General features: G+C 44.7%; 1 protein-coding gene and 1 long non-coding RNA gene across 4 annotated transcripts in view; one reads left to right on the top strand and one right to left on the bottom strand.

Annotated features, from left to right (window-relative positions):
* DCX (doublecortin) overlaps nt 1-15,061 on the top strand; it is a 123,487-nt gene that overhangs the window by 16,473 nt on the left and 91,953 nt on the right. For both annotated transcript variants that reach the window (XM_083485302.1, XM_083485301.1), the window contains exon 3: nt 4,005-4,345. In XM_083485302.1, coding sequence (XP_083341428.1) covers nt 4,005-4,345 — 341 coding nt within the window. The remainder of the gene's footprint in view (nt 1-4,004; nt 4,346-15,061) is intronic.
* LOC310698391 lies at nt 1,631-14,970 on the bottom strand. 2 transcript variants are annotated; one of them, XR_014521493.1, is made up of 3 exons: nt 14,652-14,690; nt 12,330-12,638; nt 1,631-1,894 (listed from the first exon to the last, which is right to left on the bottom strand). It is a non-coding gene; the product is annotated as an uncharacterized lncRNA (long non-coding RNA). The 2 variants fall into 2 exon arrangements; XR_014521492.1 differs by lacking the exon at nt 12,330-12,638 and having other exon boundaries at nt 14,652-14,970.

Here is a 15,061-nt window from a genome sequence, read left to right as displayed (position 1 = left end):
TTGACATTCACTCAGGTTTTCATCTGATATTTTCCTTTCTGCTGCAATTGGTTTATTTTACACAAGTTGTCTTCTATTTCATCCTCTGCTGATGTGAAAACATACATATTCTTTTAATGTATTTCTTAGCACACAATAGACCTGCATGGTGCTATTTTTCTAGAAAAAGAGGTGCTGGAACTCACCATGAACACCTCCCTTGTTCTTTTAAAATGATAATGGTGTCCACCTGAGAGGGGCCAGAATTGAGTTCCAGCAAGATGTCCTGGACCTGCAGATCTCAGCCATCAACAGATATTAAGATATCAGTTACATTCCCTAGATGTTCCCTTTCAAAGTTAATGAGATTCCAGAGGTCTGAAATTCCCTGCTGGTCTGCTATGGCAAAAAACCCTCCAAAGAGTCTTGTGACACCTGAAATACAAAGTTAATGAACTGGCTAAAGGTCCATCACAAATCCATCTTTAGCTACAATTCCAGCAGTGGCTCCAGGAGGTTAATCTGGACAGCCTAGAAGCCTCCCTTCAACTCTTAATATTCTATGAAATAGATTCTTGCCTTAATCCACCCGTTGTGTATGACAGGAGTGGGGAAAACCTGAGGTCCTGCCTAAGGTGGGTGGGGCCAGAGGGAAAAGTAGGCAGAGCAATGTAGGCACTTACCTCTGCACAGCCAGGCAAAAGGCAGAGGTTCTGCACACTCACATCTCTTTATCCCAGCAAGCAGGAGGCATTACAAAGGTTCAGTGACAGATTCCAGCCAGGCAAAAGCTCTCACTTAAGTAGAGCACAGAGCAGAGAAGATTGAGGGAGGTGGCATGGGGAAGAGCCCTAAGGGATGAATAGAGGTCTACATACACCCCCTAGGACTGATGTTCCCTACTCTTCTCTATGACAAAAATACTTGAATGTAGGCCACTTGCTCTGTGATGAGGAGAGATCCAGGGGCCAGGGCAGGGCAAGGTTCATTCTAGATGCAAGATTCAAGGAGCACAGAGTTCTGACATTGCTTCAGCAAAAAACATCCCAATTGTTTCCCCACTTGCACTAGAAGGTTCTCCTTTAATTAAAGGGGCCTAGCCCTCTCCTGTAGTCTCCTACTAAGGCAGAAATGTAGGGGTCTCTGGTCCTGGTGGCTTGTCTCTAATGGAGTAATCCAAGTCTGAGGCCATTAGTGCCACATTCTTGGGCTGGAGGGACACTGACCCCAGAGGCTTATCATGTAGCAGCATGCCTTTATCCTTCTGGTTCAGACTGTGGCTCTATGATCTGGAGAAGACTCTGACTCCTGGTTACCAATGGTAGGGGCAGAAAGAGTTTTGGTTGAAGTCTTCCTTCAACCAGGGTGTTTCTGTGCTTTGGCCTCTATATATTCCTGCATTGTGTCCTCCAGATTTAGGGTTGCAATCCAGCAACATCTGGAAGGCACCAGTGGAAACCGTGCCTGGTTATACATGTGAAAAATCATTTGGGATTCTTCTGAGAACAAAATTCAGCAGTGATGAAAAACATACTAGGCATCCTAATCTGGTGTTTGTTTACTCAGAAGTAAGGCCCAAATAAATTAATGTGCATAGGATTGTTGCTATAGTCAGTAATATGATCACAGCTCTTAAACTGGCAGGCTGAAATTAATTTTAAATTATTGATTTTTATTCTAGCTTGTCTGTTGACTTTGGGCATGGTCTAATTTTTCCCATGTGATGAGTGAGCATAAGGTGTTGGTTTGTTAGATATGTTGCAATGTAGAGAAGTAATTATATCATTGACAGCCGTAGTATTAGTTGACAGGTTGTTTGATTGCAGTTGCCTCAAGGTCATATCTCTTTCAGTAAATTCAACAGTGTAGCAGAGACATCTTTCTATGGCTCCAGTTTTCATCGGAATAGCTGTTCCTGCAAGAAGCAAATCAGAGAGACAGATTCTCTCCCTTTATGTATATAAGAATTTCTTATTGTACATGATAACAAGTGTCTCATTTTTGATCTGGGATAGTATCCTCTTGGCAACTATTCTGTTGGTTGTAATCCTTTGAGGAATGTTTTGAAAGTAGTTTCTTACTAAAATATGGATAACAGCTCCTTTTTTGTTGAAATACTGTTCCTCTTTATAGTTACATTAAATGCACTCAGCAATTAGGAAAATGAGTCTGGAACAGACCCCCACAAGAGGTGATGGACTCTTCTTCCTTGGAGGCTTTTAAGCAGAGGTTGGCTGGCCATCTGTCATATATGATCTAATTGAGATTCTTGCATTGCAGGGGGTTGGATTATATGACCCTCGGGGTCCTTCCAGCTCTATAACTCTATTATTCTGTAAATATGTGTGTTTAAATAAAAGCCTTTTCCTTAGCACTTCAGATGTTTATGAATGTTCCGTGACATCACAACCACCTCAGACAATCAAACAATGTTCCTCCCCTGGTCTTGACTGTTTGTCCCATTGTGTATGAGACTGAATGTCTCATATCACCTTAACTCTAATAGTATTCTAAACTCGTTCTTTGGGGGAAGGTTTTTTTTTGGCATAAATGGTTGCTCTCTTTTGGAACTGCTTTTAATTGCTGTAGTTAACTTTTTTTTTTGGTTGCTGCATTTTTAAAACCTTTCTCGCGCTGCTGTTTCAGTGTTTAATGGCTGCTTAATCAGTGTTATATTGTGCTTAAAATGGTGAAGTGTGCATTAAGTTTAAATTGGTGTCAATGAAAGTTGTTTGTTAAACCTAATTATAATCTGAAAGCAATTTTGGGTGAGTGTGGGGGTCATAGCTGTCAACTTTCCCCTTTTTTAAAGGGAAAATCCTATTCGGAATAAGGGAATTTCCCTTAAAAAAAGGGAAACGTTGACAGCTATGGTGGGGGTTGCAGTTGGGAAGGAGAGTGTTAATCTTCTTAATATACTTACACACACATACACTGCATCCACTGAACAACTATTAGTTTTATATATTTTTACGTATGTCCCATTGGAAACTGTCTTCTAAGTCCAAATGGGGAGACTAGGGAGGGGACAAAGAGGGGTGAAGAGAGGGGAAAGGAAATAAAGTGAAAAGGCAGAATGAGGGGGAGGGAATGGATGGTGTATCAGAGCCCTGCTCTTACCTGCTGCTCCACACCTGGGCTGCATTCATTTGGCAGTTTATTCCATTTCCCTGATGCTTCTCTGTTCTTTTCCACATTATTTTTGAGCTTTCACATCACCTAATAGCCACTTCCAGAAAACTAATGGAACACAGAGCATACTCAAAGCTCATTTCCATGCTATTTGATTCCAAGGGGGGTGGGGGTGGGTGGAATGTTTTTGCAGGAAGGTTGGAGCCCTCTTTACCTGGAAAATCACAGAAGTAAAGTGAACAAATCTGGAGCGGTATGCCAGCGTGCAGATCTTTCCTGCAGTTTTCATGGCGGAATCATGAGGGCACAGAAGCACCCATGTGCAGAATGGGTTGTTGGGGAGCAGTGAAAATGACATTCATTGTTGTTGTACCTAAGGGTTGGCTAAGCTGGTGGGGGGTGGGGTGCAAAAATCACTCCTCTCTTGGTGCCTCAACAGAGGAATCTGAATTCTGGTGTGGGCCATCACAGCAGCAATTGCAAGGGAGGGTGGGTGGGCTGGTCAGCCAAATTTCATCCATGGGCCAAACATTCCCCACCTCTGGAATAGAATGTGTGTCTGTGAGTGTGTGAGAGAGAGGAAGGAGGGAGGTATTTCTGGTACTACTGAAGGGGACGGTGAATTTTGCCCACCTCTGCTCCTGCTACTACAGCCTTTAAAATTACATAAATACTGGGCCCTCTCCTGGAATAACTGTTGCTGTATCAGGAAGGTTGATAAATTGATAATGCCCAGTGGGCACTTCCCACTGTTTTAGAACTCCATCTGTGTTTAAGAAATGTGATTACAGGAGGAACTTCTCTTCCTCTGGCTCTAATTTTATTTGAAATACCCCACTGCTATATTGTCAATGTTGTTTTCTAACCCCTTCTCTCTTTTCCGTTCTCAAAAGGCGAAAGTTACGTATGTTCATCTGACAACTTTTTTAAGAAAGTGGAGTATACCAAGAATGTCAACCCCAACTGGTCTGTCAATGTGAAAACCTCCGCCAACATGAAAGCGCCTCAGTCCCTGGCCAGTAGCAACAGTGGCCAGGCCAGGGAGAACAAGGATTTCGTGCGCCCCAAGCTGGTGACCATCATTCGGAGTGGGGTGAAACCCAGGAAGGCTGTCCGTGTGCTGCTGAATAAGAAGACGGCACATTCCTTTGAGCAAGTTCTCACCGATATCACAGAAGCCATAAAGCTGGAGACAGGAGTCGTCAAAAAGCTGTACACGCTGGATGGAAAGCAGGTAAGACCATTTTGTTCAAATGCCCCCAGACCTCCAAAGTTTCACAACAGTACAAAGAGTGGAAGGAAATACACACGTAGAATTGTGTGGCATTTGCTCCAAATATTTTTCGCTCTATAAGATGCACCAGACCACAAGACGCACCTAGTTTTTGGAGGAGGAAAACAAGAAAAAAAATATTCTGAATCTCAGAAGCCAGAACAACAAGAGGGATCGCTACGCAGTGAAAGCAGCAATCCCTCTTGCTGTTCTGGCTTCTGGGATAGCTGCGCAGCCTGCATTCGCCCCATAAGACGCACACACATTTCCCCTTACTTTTTAGGAGGGAAAAAGTGAGTCTTATAGAGCAAAAAATACGGTACTTAAAAACACCATCAAATTCTTAACCAGCGAGCCTCAGAATGGGAGACCTGTTACAACACTGGTGTCTTCTCCTCTCCCACATGCTATCTGGAGTCTTCAGTCAGTTTAGAAGCCAGGATTGGAACTCCTTCCTAAATTGAGACAGTGTCCTGTTTGGAGGGTCTCATTTTCTATCCCACATCCACTCCTGCCACTTGATCATAAGCAAGCCCTACTCACATGATGGGTGTGCAGGTAAGCTGACTTGGTCACATGATGCTTGTGTCTACACTGAAGCTGTGTATACACTAATATCAGTCCAAAATAATTCATGTTTTTCCTTAACATGCTGCTTTCAATCTAGATTGATTCTAGGTCCTGCCATCTTCAAGGGTGGGTGTGGCTACTTGTCACTTGTTTGAAAACTCGCCCCTTGATTATGTTATCCTTGCCTTTTGCACCCTGCACATCTCCCAGGTGAATGAAGTAGGAAGTGGGGTTTGTAGTATTGGTGTACAACCACCCAGTGTCATTGGATATACTCTTGTGCACACACACACACTTTGCCGGGACATCCTACATCTGTTTTCAAATTACAGTGCAGCATAATGCAGAATCAGTTTGCAAGAAGTTTTGTTTTTTAAATGAAACCAGTTTCTTGAACTGTTTTTCAGGCGCAATTCAGCAAATAAATAAATAAAATTATGCAATATATGTAGATTTAGTGTAGGCTACATCGAAAAAGCAAGTACTGAGTCTCCAATTTGTTCTAGAATAAAATGCCACGTGTACACAGTCTGAGTGGCATAAGTTAGCTTCCTTCACAACTGCGTCACAGGTGGTTCTAGGGAAGGGTCCTAGCTCACTGGTAGAGTACCTGCTTGGCATAAGAACATAAGGAGAGCTCTGCGGGATCAAGCCAAAGGATTATCTAGTCCAGCATCCTATTCTCACAGAGGCCAAGCAGATGCCCATAGGAAACCTGCAAGCGGGACCTAAGTGCAACAGTGTTCTTCCAACTTGTGATTCCAATCAGCTGGTTTTTAGAGGCATATTGACAGCCTTCTCCGCTCCGCATTTATCTAATTCTCCTTAAAGTCATCCACGCTGGTAGTCATCATTACATCCTGTGCAAGCAAATCAGGTCCCAGCTTCAATCACCAGTTAGATATGGGATCCATCCCTGTCTGAAATCACTGTTGTGAGCACTGGCGGAGGAACAGGGGTGCGGGGGGAGCGTACCACCCCCGGCAGCACAATCCCGATGGGGTGCCATCGAAACCTGCCCCCCCATGCTGGGCACCACACCCTCAGGCAGCGTGCCATGCCCCCAGGACATGTGCCATGCCCCTTTGGGCAGCGTGCCACACTCCCAGGATGCGTGCCATGCCCCTGCAGGCAGTGCACCACATCCCAGGATGCCATGCCCCCAGGAAGCGTGCCAGCCACACCTCCGCCTGCTCACCGCCCCCCCCCACGCCAGAGCTTGAAGCTCCGCCACTGGTTGTGAGACAGCATAATACTGACCTAGGTGAACAGTGGTCTGAATCAGTATAAAACTTCCTTCCTTTCTCCCACATACATATTCAGCCTTCCCCACCTTATGCCTGAACATGCTGGCTGATGCTGAAAGAAAACTGTTCTTCACCCAAAGGGTACCATGTTGGAGAAAGCTGTCAGAAAATCACGTTAACCTCCTTTTGAAACCTCCTTATTTGTCCCTGGGAAAAAGAATGAGTGAATCTAGTATGTAGATATACCCGTCAACCCAGTATGTTCAATATATGGGCAGCTAAGGGGGGTGGGGTAGGGGCAGCTACCCCCCCCAAATCAAGTAAATCAATAAAAATATTTAACTAACTGAGATTCTGCACCCCCAACATAAAGCCACCCCCAAACACAAAGCCTGGCTATGTCCATGGTTCAATATGCTAACTACATTTAAATGTAGTTGATGAAAAACTGGGAATCCTTAGCTGAACATCCTTCAAATATTTGAAAGCTGCAGAGTGCAATCCTAAGCATATTTCCTCAGAAGTAACTCTCGCTGTGTTTCATCAGAATTATTCCCTAGTCAGCAGGCACAGGATTGCAGCCTTAGCCGCTTCACACTCTACAATTTTATAATCTGTTGCAATATCCTCTTCTCGTTTCCCTTACCCATGTTTTTCCATATTCCTTCTCTGATACTAAAGCCATGCTGACTAAGTGAACATCTACTGAAGCCTAAAATTAACCTGCCAAAGTGGCCACCATCTGTTCCTATAGAAGCCAGATTTTTCATGCCAGTGGTTATGTTACTAAATTGTCACTGGTATTAGTATCAGGCGGGAGAATGCAGCCAACCATTGGAGGAAAACAGATGCACCAACACCACTGTCCTGAGCACCACTGAACTGTGAATATTCTCCAAAGGATTCTCCCTCCGCTGCTGCTGCTGCTGCCACCACACACTTTGAAATAAACAATGCAGGCAGATTGTACCAGAGTATTATTTTGGCTTTAGGGTACAGTCTCAACAGTTCTCAGGCTTCACACTAGTCAGAACGTTTTAAAGCAAAATGGGTTGCTGTCTGTCTAGAAACAAAGTGAGTTGGAGGAATGGGTAGAGATCATTTGGGGTGAACAGATTCCCCAGCATATTGCATCCCATTATTGCTGTGGAGGAGTCAGCTGAAAATGTCATGCTCCTCTTTCCTTTGGGTTTATTACTGATATTTTCCAAAAGTACGTCTGGAATTGGCACATGGACAGTTTCCTGAAGGTTTAAAGTGTCCTGCTGTTCATTGGTTATCTCTCTCTCTGTCTCTCTCTCTCTCTCTCTCTCTCTCACTCCTCAGCCCCACCCTGCTGCTTCTAGTGCGTGCAGATAAATTAGAGTGCAAAAAGGAATGTGGATGCAATTCCTTTTGCTCTGTACTTCATTGGTAACTGAAGGCTAATCCACACTTCCTCTGGTCCCACTGCTTTTCCCTGGGGATAACTGCTCTTTAGTGTTCAATCCAGTTTCACCCGGGTTGCCATTTATTCCAATCTATCACTAAAGAGCAGATTTTTCCTTGGAAAGCAGAGGGCAACAAGCTGATGTGTGGATGAGCCCTTAGACTGAACACACACAAGGGACTGAGAACGCACATGTTCAGCAATCTGAATGAAGTCCAGAAATAAAATTTTAAAACAGAGCATAGGAAGCTGCCTTATATTGACTCATACCATTGGTCCATCTAGGTCAGTATTGTCTACGCTGACTGACAGCAGTACTCCAGTACTGCTGGAATCTTTTTCAGCCCTACCTGGAGATGCCAGCAGTGGCGTAGCGTGGGTTGTCAGCACCCGGGGCAAGGCAAGTAATTTGCGCCCCCTAACCCGTGGATTTTGCACCCCCTAACCCGTGGAGCGCGGCCCCCCAGATGTTGCGCCCGGTGTGGCCGGCCCAGCCTGCACCCCCACGCTACGCCACTGTAGCACAGAACACCATCCCTAATCCTGCAACTGCAAAAAGTTCTGCAACACAGCACAACAGACCGTGCAAAAGGATCGTTGTTGATGCTTTTATTTAAAAAATGTAAACAACAGCCATCTTTATTTACACTATGAGCTAACTGTCTGAGATGGGTAAAACCAATCCCAAAGGGCCCTTACAAACAGTAGGTTATGCTACATTTTCCTTGTTGAAATCCACAATGTTTTGGTTTTTTTAAATGCACTCTACCTCCCCACCCTTATACCCTTTCCACCCAAGACGTACACCTGATGCCTTTGTCACACATTACATGCACCCAACCCCTTCCCTGCAGTCAGCTAGATTTCCCTCGCAATAAACGTGGGTGGGTAGGTACCGGAGAAGGGAAACCTGAAAAGAGGAAGCTGCTGCTTTCCTGCATTCTGCCTCAGGGTCTTACTGCCCACCCTGCTCTGTTTCGTTGCTGTGTTTGCTCAAACGGAACAAAGAGCAGGGAAAGCCCCTCCCCTCCAGGCAGAGAGCGAGAGAGAGAGAGAGGCGCCCTCCACGAGTTGTCGAGCTTGGGCAACGGCTGCGCCGCCGACGGCGAGGCGCTAAGGCGCCGGCTCCCCAGGCTGCAGCGCTTGGCCAGGCGCTGCGCTTGCATGCCTGGCCGCGCCCAGCTCGCCTCAGCGCAGCGGAAAACAGAAGCAGTGGCGGAGACGACGACCCCCCACCCCAACCAAGCCTCGATTGCTTGTCCCTTCCCTCTGGACTCGCGCCCCCCCAGGTGTTGCGCCCGGTGCGGCTGGCACCCCTGGCACCCCCCACGCTACGCCACTGGATGCCAGGGTTTGAACCTGGGGTTTTCTGCTTTCAAAGTGGAATCTCTAGTGCTGAACTGTGGCCCTTCTCCATAATGCGAATGCCAAACTCTCTATCTAGCTAGCTATATACATGCATTCAAATAAACTGCGCCTTTCTTTAGGGTAGTTTTCAAAATGAGGAAAAGGACTTCGAGGTGAGCTGATCTAGGACCCTCTGGACTCCCTGCCCTTTGACTTCCCTACCTCCTAGGTCCTCTTCCCCGTCCACATCTGTTCCACAAAACTTCTCCTTCCGACAAAACTTCCCCTGCCCACAAAACTTCTGCTCAGCCAAACTGACAATGTTGCCTTCCCTCACAGACTTTGGAGTACAAATATTTTTACAGCTTTGTTTCGACTTGTGTGCAACGGAGGGCAAGGGGAGTCAACTAGGGACTAAAGTGACATAAAGCTCACAGAGCCAATGTCCTAATTGCTCACATTAGTGATCAGGCCTGACGTGGGCTTTTTTTTAAAGGGCATCAAAAGAGTTCCACATGACCAACTGGTTTACTGGCATCATTGGAGACCTGAAGGAGCGTCTCCAACCCCTTCGTTCAGCCCAGACACTGAGATCCAGCTCCAAGGGCCTTCTGGTGGTTCCCTCACTGCAGGAAGTGAAGTAACAGGGAACCAGGCAGAGGGCCTTCTCGGTAGTGGTGCCCGCCCTGTGGAATGCCTTCCTGTCAGATGTCAAGGAAATAAACAACTATCTGACTTTTAGAAGACATCTGAAGGCAGCCCTGCTTAGGGAAGTCTTTAATGTTTGATGTTTTATGGTATTTTTTATATTTTGTTGGAAGCCGCCCAGAGTGGCTGGGGAAACCCAGCCAGATGGGCGGGGTATGAAAAAAAATTATTATTATTATTATTATTATTATTATTATTATTATTATTATTAGCTTCAAGAAATCTCCCTAAAGTTGCATTCTTTTTCCTAACCTCTGACAGCCTGAACGTCTCAGGTTCTTGACTTGCTCATCAATTGAATGGTTCCATTGGGTTATAAGTAATGGCTTGAGAATGTACAGCATGCACTCAGGATGTGCATGTTGTGCAGGGCCTGCTGGAGATTATGCATAATAACCAGAGACTGGACAAAATTCCACATATATATCCACATTCCCCAAGGCCATGGTCAGATGCAGTAACACCTCTGAATACTGACTGTTTGACACCACAGGAGAGGAAGATGCTTGATTCCTACTTGAGGGTTTCCCATGCACATCTAGGTGGTCACTGTGAGAACAGAATGCTGGACTAGATAGGCTATCAGCCTGGTCTAGCAGGCTCTTTTCATCTGTGAAACGTGCTTAATTCTCTCTTAATGGACAGGTTATTTGCTCCTTCTGCACATTTAAGATCCATATTTGGGGTAAGGTTATCATATGCACAAAAACAAAAGGGGGAGGAGGAACATTGGCCTGTTGTTCCATAGCTTTTATTTTCCCAAGTCTTTAGCTAAGTGCTGCTGCTGCTTCTAAATGTTACCTGTCTTTTCCAATGAAGTTATATTCATGTGTAAGGACATTTGTGGTTTTACACACCAGAGAATTCCTAGCCCTGTTAGAATGTTTCCCTCTAGCAGTCTTTGCCTCTACAAGGATGTAATGTGGCAGGTGATAGGTGAACTCCAGATACCTGCTGGAGAAGCAGATGCAAATGTGTACCAAGGCTAGGTCACTGCTAGATTCTGCAGAGCTCTCTGAATTTGCCACCTTTGCTTAGATGATGCATGAAGTGAGATAGTTCAAGCAGTGGAAGAAGAAGAAAAGTTAGTGAACAGCCGTTTCCACAGAAAGTACAAATACAAATGAAACCATTCTTTCAAGAGCTATGGTGGTGCCATTCTTCAAGAAACAACGCCTAACATGATTGCTTCAGACCCATAACATTGGCTACACATTGGCATGCGGGTATTCAGTACTTCAGGGGCAGCTAACCTGGTCCCCTCAAGGTGTTGTTGGACAACAACTCCCATAAGCCTCCACTAGCATAACCAATGGTCAGGGATGATGGCCATTTCTGCTAGCTCATACTGATGAGGGGACCAAATGTTGCATCCTTGAAAGTAGGCAAGGTCCCCAAATCCAGAGAGAAATATGGGCTTGGCCAGAGAATCATAGGGATCATATGGAAGGTTGGATTGGCCAGGTTTGGTATCTAATATATTAGGAGTCTGTTGTTTTTCAGCTCAAGCCACTGATATCAGGGATAATATCGATTGTAAAATGGTGTAGAGAGATTTAAAATGGCACCACCAGGGAGCAGATATTTTTCAATGAATCATGACTTTTCTATTATATCCTACTTTGCAAAATGGAAGATAATTTAAAACCAGTTTGAGGGGGGACAGTTTATATTACATACACAGAGGAATACACACACACACACACACACACACACACACACACACGGAGTGCAAATATACAGCAGCTGGAGCAGTGCAGAAGGTCACAGCTTTTGCAGCTCTGCTCCATGAAGAACAATGGAAATAATAAGTGGTATTGACTCCACAGGAATAATTATGCAGCCAGTCTGCCTCCAGGGCAGCAGGGGAGAACAGGACGGTGAGGTCCTTCGTTTCTATCCCCATCCCTCGCCATCTGTTCTCTGCCACTTAGCTGATATCTGGTCCACTGGCAGGGCCTGAAAAAGCTTGTCCTTCTCTTGGCAATCTACAGACATCAGTCCGTACCATGTGCTGATGGGCTTGAAGGCTCAAGAGCCTGTTAGAGGGACTTGACCTCAGATACCATGTCTGGTAGAAGGGCAAATGGCACAGTCTTTCCATCCCTTCTCCTTTTCGACTAACTTATGTAAATAAAAGTATTTGCTTGGACAGTGAAATATACATCTTTTTTAAAAAAGCTGGCTGGAACGCTTGGTGTAATTCTATGTTCCCTATTTCTAAGCTATGTGAATACAAATAAATGTATTCGTACTGTCCTCCAACATTTCATGGCTCCACGAAGAGGATTCTTATGCACTTGGTGAATTTCTGGGGTGCACATTCTTTTACTTTTTTGCATTAGGCTTTCTTGATCTTGGTCTAAGAACTTATGGAAGCTTCTACTGATCTGATCTTTTTATATTTTGATTTACTGCATGCTCTAGGTTGCTTTGTTGGCTGTTTGTCAAAAAGTCAAGACATGCGCAAAAAATGAAAAGCCAATCAACCAAACAAAAAACCTGGTTGGAACAGTAAATAAGGGTGGGGTCAATTATTTATTTACTTCCAATATTTACAGACTGCTTTTCACCATAAATGGTCTTGAAGCAACCAGTTTTTAAAACGTCCACCATCTTGGCTAGTAACTATTATCCTACTTACCTTCCATGAATTTCTCCAACCCTCTTTAAAGCTACCCAAATGTGTAGCCATCACTAACTCTTGTGGGAGCTAATTCCAGGGTTTAACTATGTGCTGTGTGAAGAAGTGTCTCCTTTTATCTGTTCTGATTCTTCCAGAATTCAGTTTCATTGGGTAACCCCATCAGATTCTAATATTATGAGAGATGGGGGTGGGGGACCTCTCTCTGTCCACTTTCTCCAAGCTTGAGGTTTCCAGGCCTGAGGGGACCCTGAGCAAAGTGTCCTCTGGTGGGTCTCTTTCTCCATCAATGGGCCCTGGGGGGCTTACCTAGAGAAAGAGAGCAACAGTCCACTGTGTATTACAAGATGGCTTAGCTGCCATTTTAATTTCACATGGTGTCCTGAGACAATGTCCCACTTTCCCATTATGGGAAATTTAAATTGCAGTAGACTTAAAAGGGGCCATGTCAGGCAGCTGCCCTGGGCCATACCAGGATGCTGGGCGACGGCAACTGCCCTGGGACACCAGGTGCTGATGCTGACCCAGATTAAAAATTACTTGAGTATATACTGAAAGATTTGTGAACTTCTTAAACCTGAAAAGCTTTCCTGGAGAGTTCATTTCTGGACAACTCAGCTGTAATGGGACTGAAACACTCCCTCTCGCCTTCCTAATGCAGCCATATCAGAAACCTTATCAACTGCTGGCAGACTGCAGGATTACATGTAAATGAAGTATCAAAGGCTAGAATTAGAATATTAGCTATGATGAATATGACTTTTGCATGCTCAAGTGGGCTTCACAGTGGATTAAAAGCATCCTAGCCTACATCTCTTAATTCTTGCTGAAAGTTTAAGGCACTGTTTTCACTGAATTTTAATATGGTGTTATTACTTTCTATGATACTATGGATTTTCTATTATTTTAGACAACTGCAGTCACTGAGGTTTACATCTGGACAAGCATATGTCAGGATGAAATGAAAGCAATGAGACTATTATAGCCAAACATGCCAGTCAACAAACTGCTTCATTGCCTGTGTAGGGAATTTTTATTTTTAACTTTTTGGCATCATTTGTTTTTCAAAATTTGAAATGGAGTTTTGCTGATGCTGCTAGCCTAGATCTTTAATCCTTGTTTTTCGGTGTGATTAAGGACTTGCCATCAAATCACCCATAATCACCAATGATTGCATGTTCTCTGCATATTTTTTTAAGCAGCAAAGCAAACTCTCAGCTGTGCATAATAGCAAGGATTTGGACACCTCTTAATTACTAATGTTAAGTATTCAATTGGCAAATCATCCTCATTGCATGCTAATTAGTGTCACGGTCCAAGGAAGAGATGGGCACAATATAGACTATAAGCGCTATGAGGTCCAAGATGCCTGTTTTAGAAACTGTATTCGTGCAGTCAGTGTGGTGTCCTCCAGATCTTTATTGGAATACAACTTTCATCATTCCTGATCTGATGGGTGTTGGTCAAGAGCTGACAGTGCCCACTTTGCTGCCACCACTGCTGTAAACAACTGCAAATATATATATAATCTATAGGCAAACATGAGTACCAAGACAGTACGACTGACTGGAGAAAATATTACACAGCTCTCATGAAGAATTCCAACCATAATGTCTTCCTCAGGGTCTTGGTCTCAGTGCTGCCTTTGTAGAACTCAGTAAGGAAAAGGAATGGTGACAAAACTCAACCTATTGCCCACTGGGAATGATAAGGGGGAAGGCAAGGAGCCCAACAGTAAGTGGAGACAAAGCCCTTGACAGGCAAAGCCAGAGCAAAATAGCACTCAGCACCAACCAATTTTAGTTCCTCTGCCCCTGTCTTGGACAATCACTGGACTGCTTGTAAATACAGTGGTACCTCGGGTTACATACGCTTCAGGTTAGAGACGCTTCAGGTTACAGACTTTGCTAACCCAGAACTTTGCTTTAGGATGAGAACAGAAATTGTGCTTCGGCGGTGCGGCGGCAGCGGGAGGCCCCATTAGCTAAAGTGGTGCTTCAGGTTAAGAACAGTTTCAGGTTAAGAACGGACCTCCGGAACGAATTAAGTACTTAACCCGAGGTACCACTGTAAGAAGATAAGCAGGTGGGAGCTTGCTAAGGGCAGGCTGTTTAGTGAGGCAGTGCTCCATTTGCCTTTATGGGTTAGCCTCCTTTGACAGCCGCATTTGTGCTAGAGCTAATAAATAAAGAATAATAAAAACCCAGAGTCTCATCCTGCAAAGCCACAGGTGTTTTGAAGGCCCACCCTCAGCACGAGAGGCTATCCAAGGGCAATATTTAGGCCATAGGACAAAAACCTTCTTGATTCAATGTCTCCCACCTTCCCTTCTTCACGTGCTTCCTTCCCATAACTCATGGCTTTGACTGGTGTGTGTATTCCCATTCCCCCAACCTCCCATTGTGTAGTCTGGCAGCTGCAAGGACCAGTTGCTAGGTGACAGCCTCTGCAGCACAAAGCGCTCCGGCTGGGCAGGTCAGTCCTGCCATTTTCAGACAGCTGTGCATAATTTCTATTTGCCTTTCTCTCACTGTCGCTAAATCACAGGGCGCCGAATCGGCATAAAACATCTAATGGAGATTAAAGGGCTGCACTTATTCTCATTGCTTTATGCTTCTTTAAAAACACTTCTTTGGTGAAAAGAGATTGCACATGGGTAGGCTTGTCTGACTAGAGCCAGAGCAGTGGGGTTAAAAATTAATGTCAGGCCAGAGTATTTTTTTTGGCATTTA

The sequence above is a fragment of the Podarcis liolepis genome, assembly GCF_965112155.1.
Source record: "Podarcis liolepis genome assembly, chromosome: Z".
NCBI lineage: Eukaryota > Metazoa > Chordata > Lepidosauria > Squamata > Lacertidae > Podarcis > Podarcis liolepis.
This window is presented reverse-complemented; position numbering and strand designations above follow the sequence as displayed.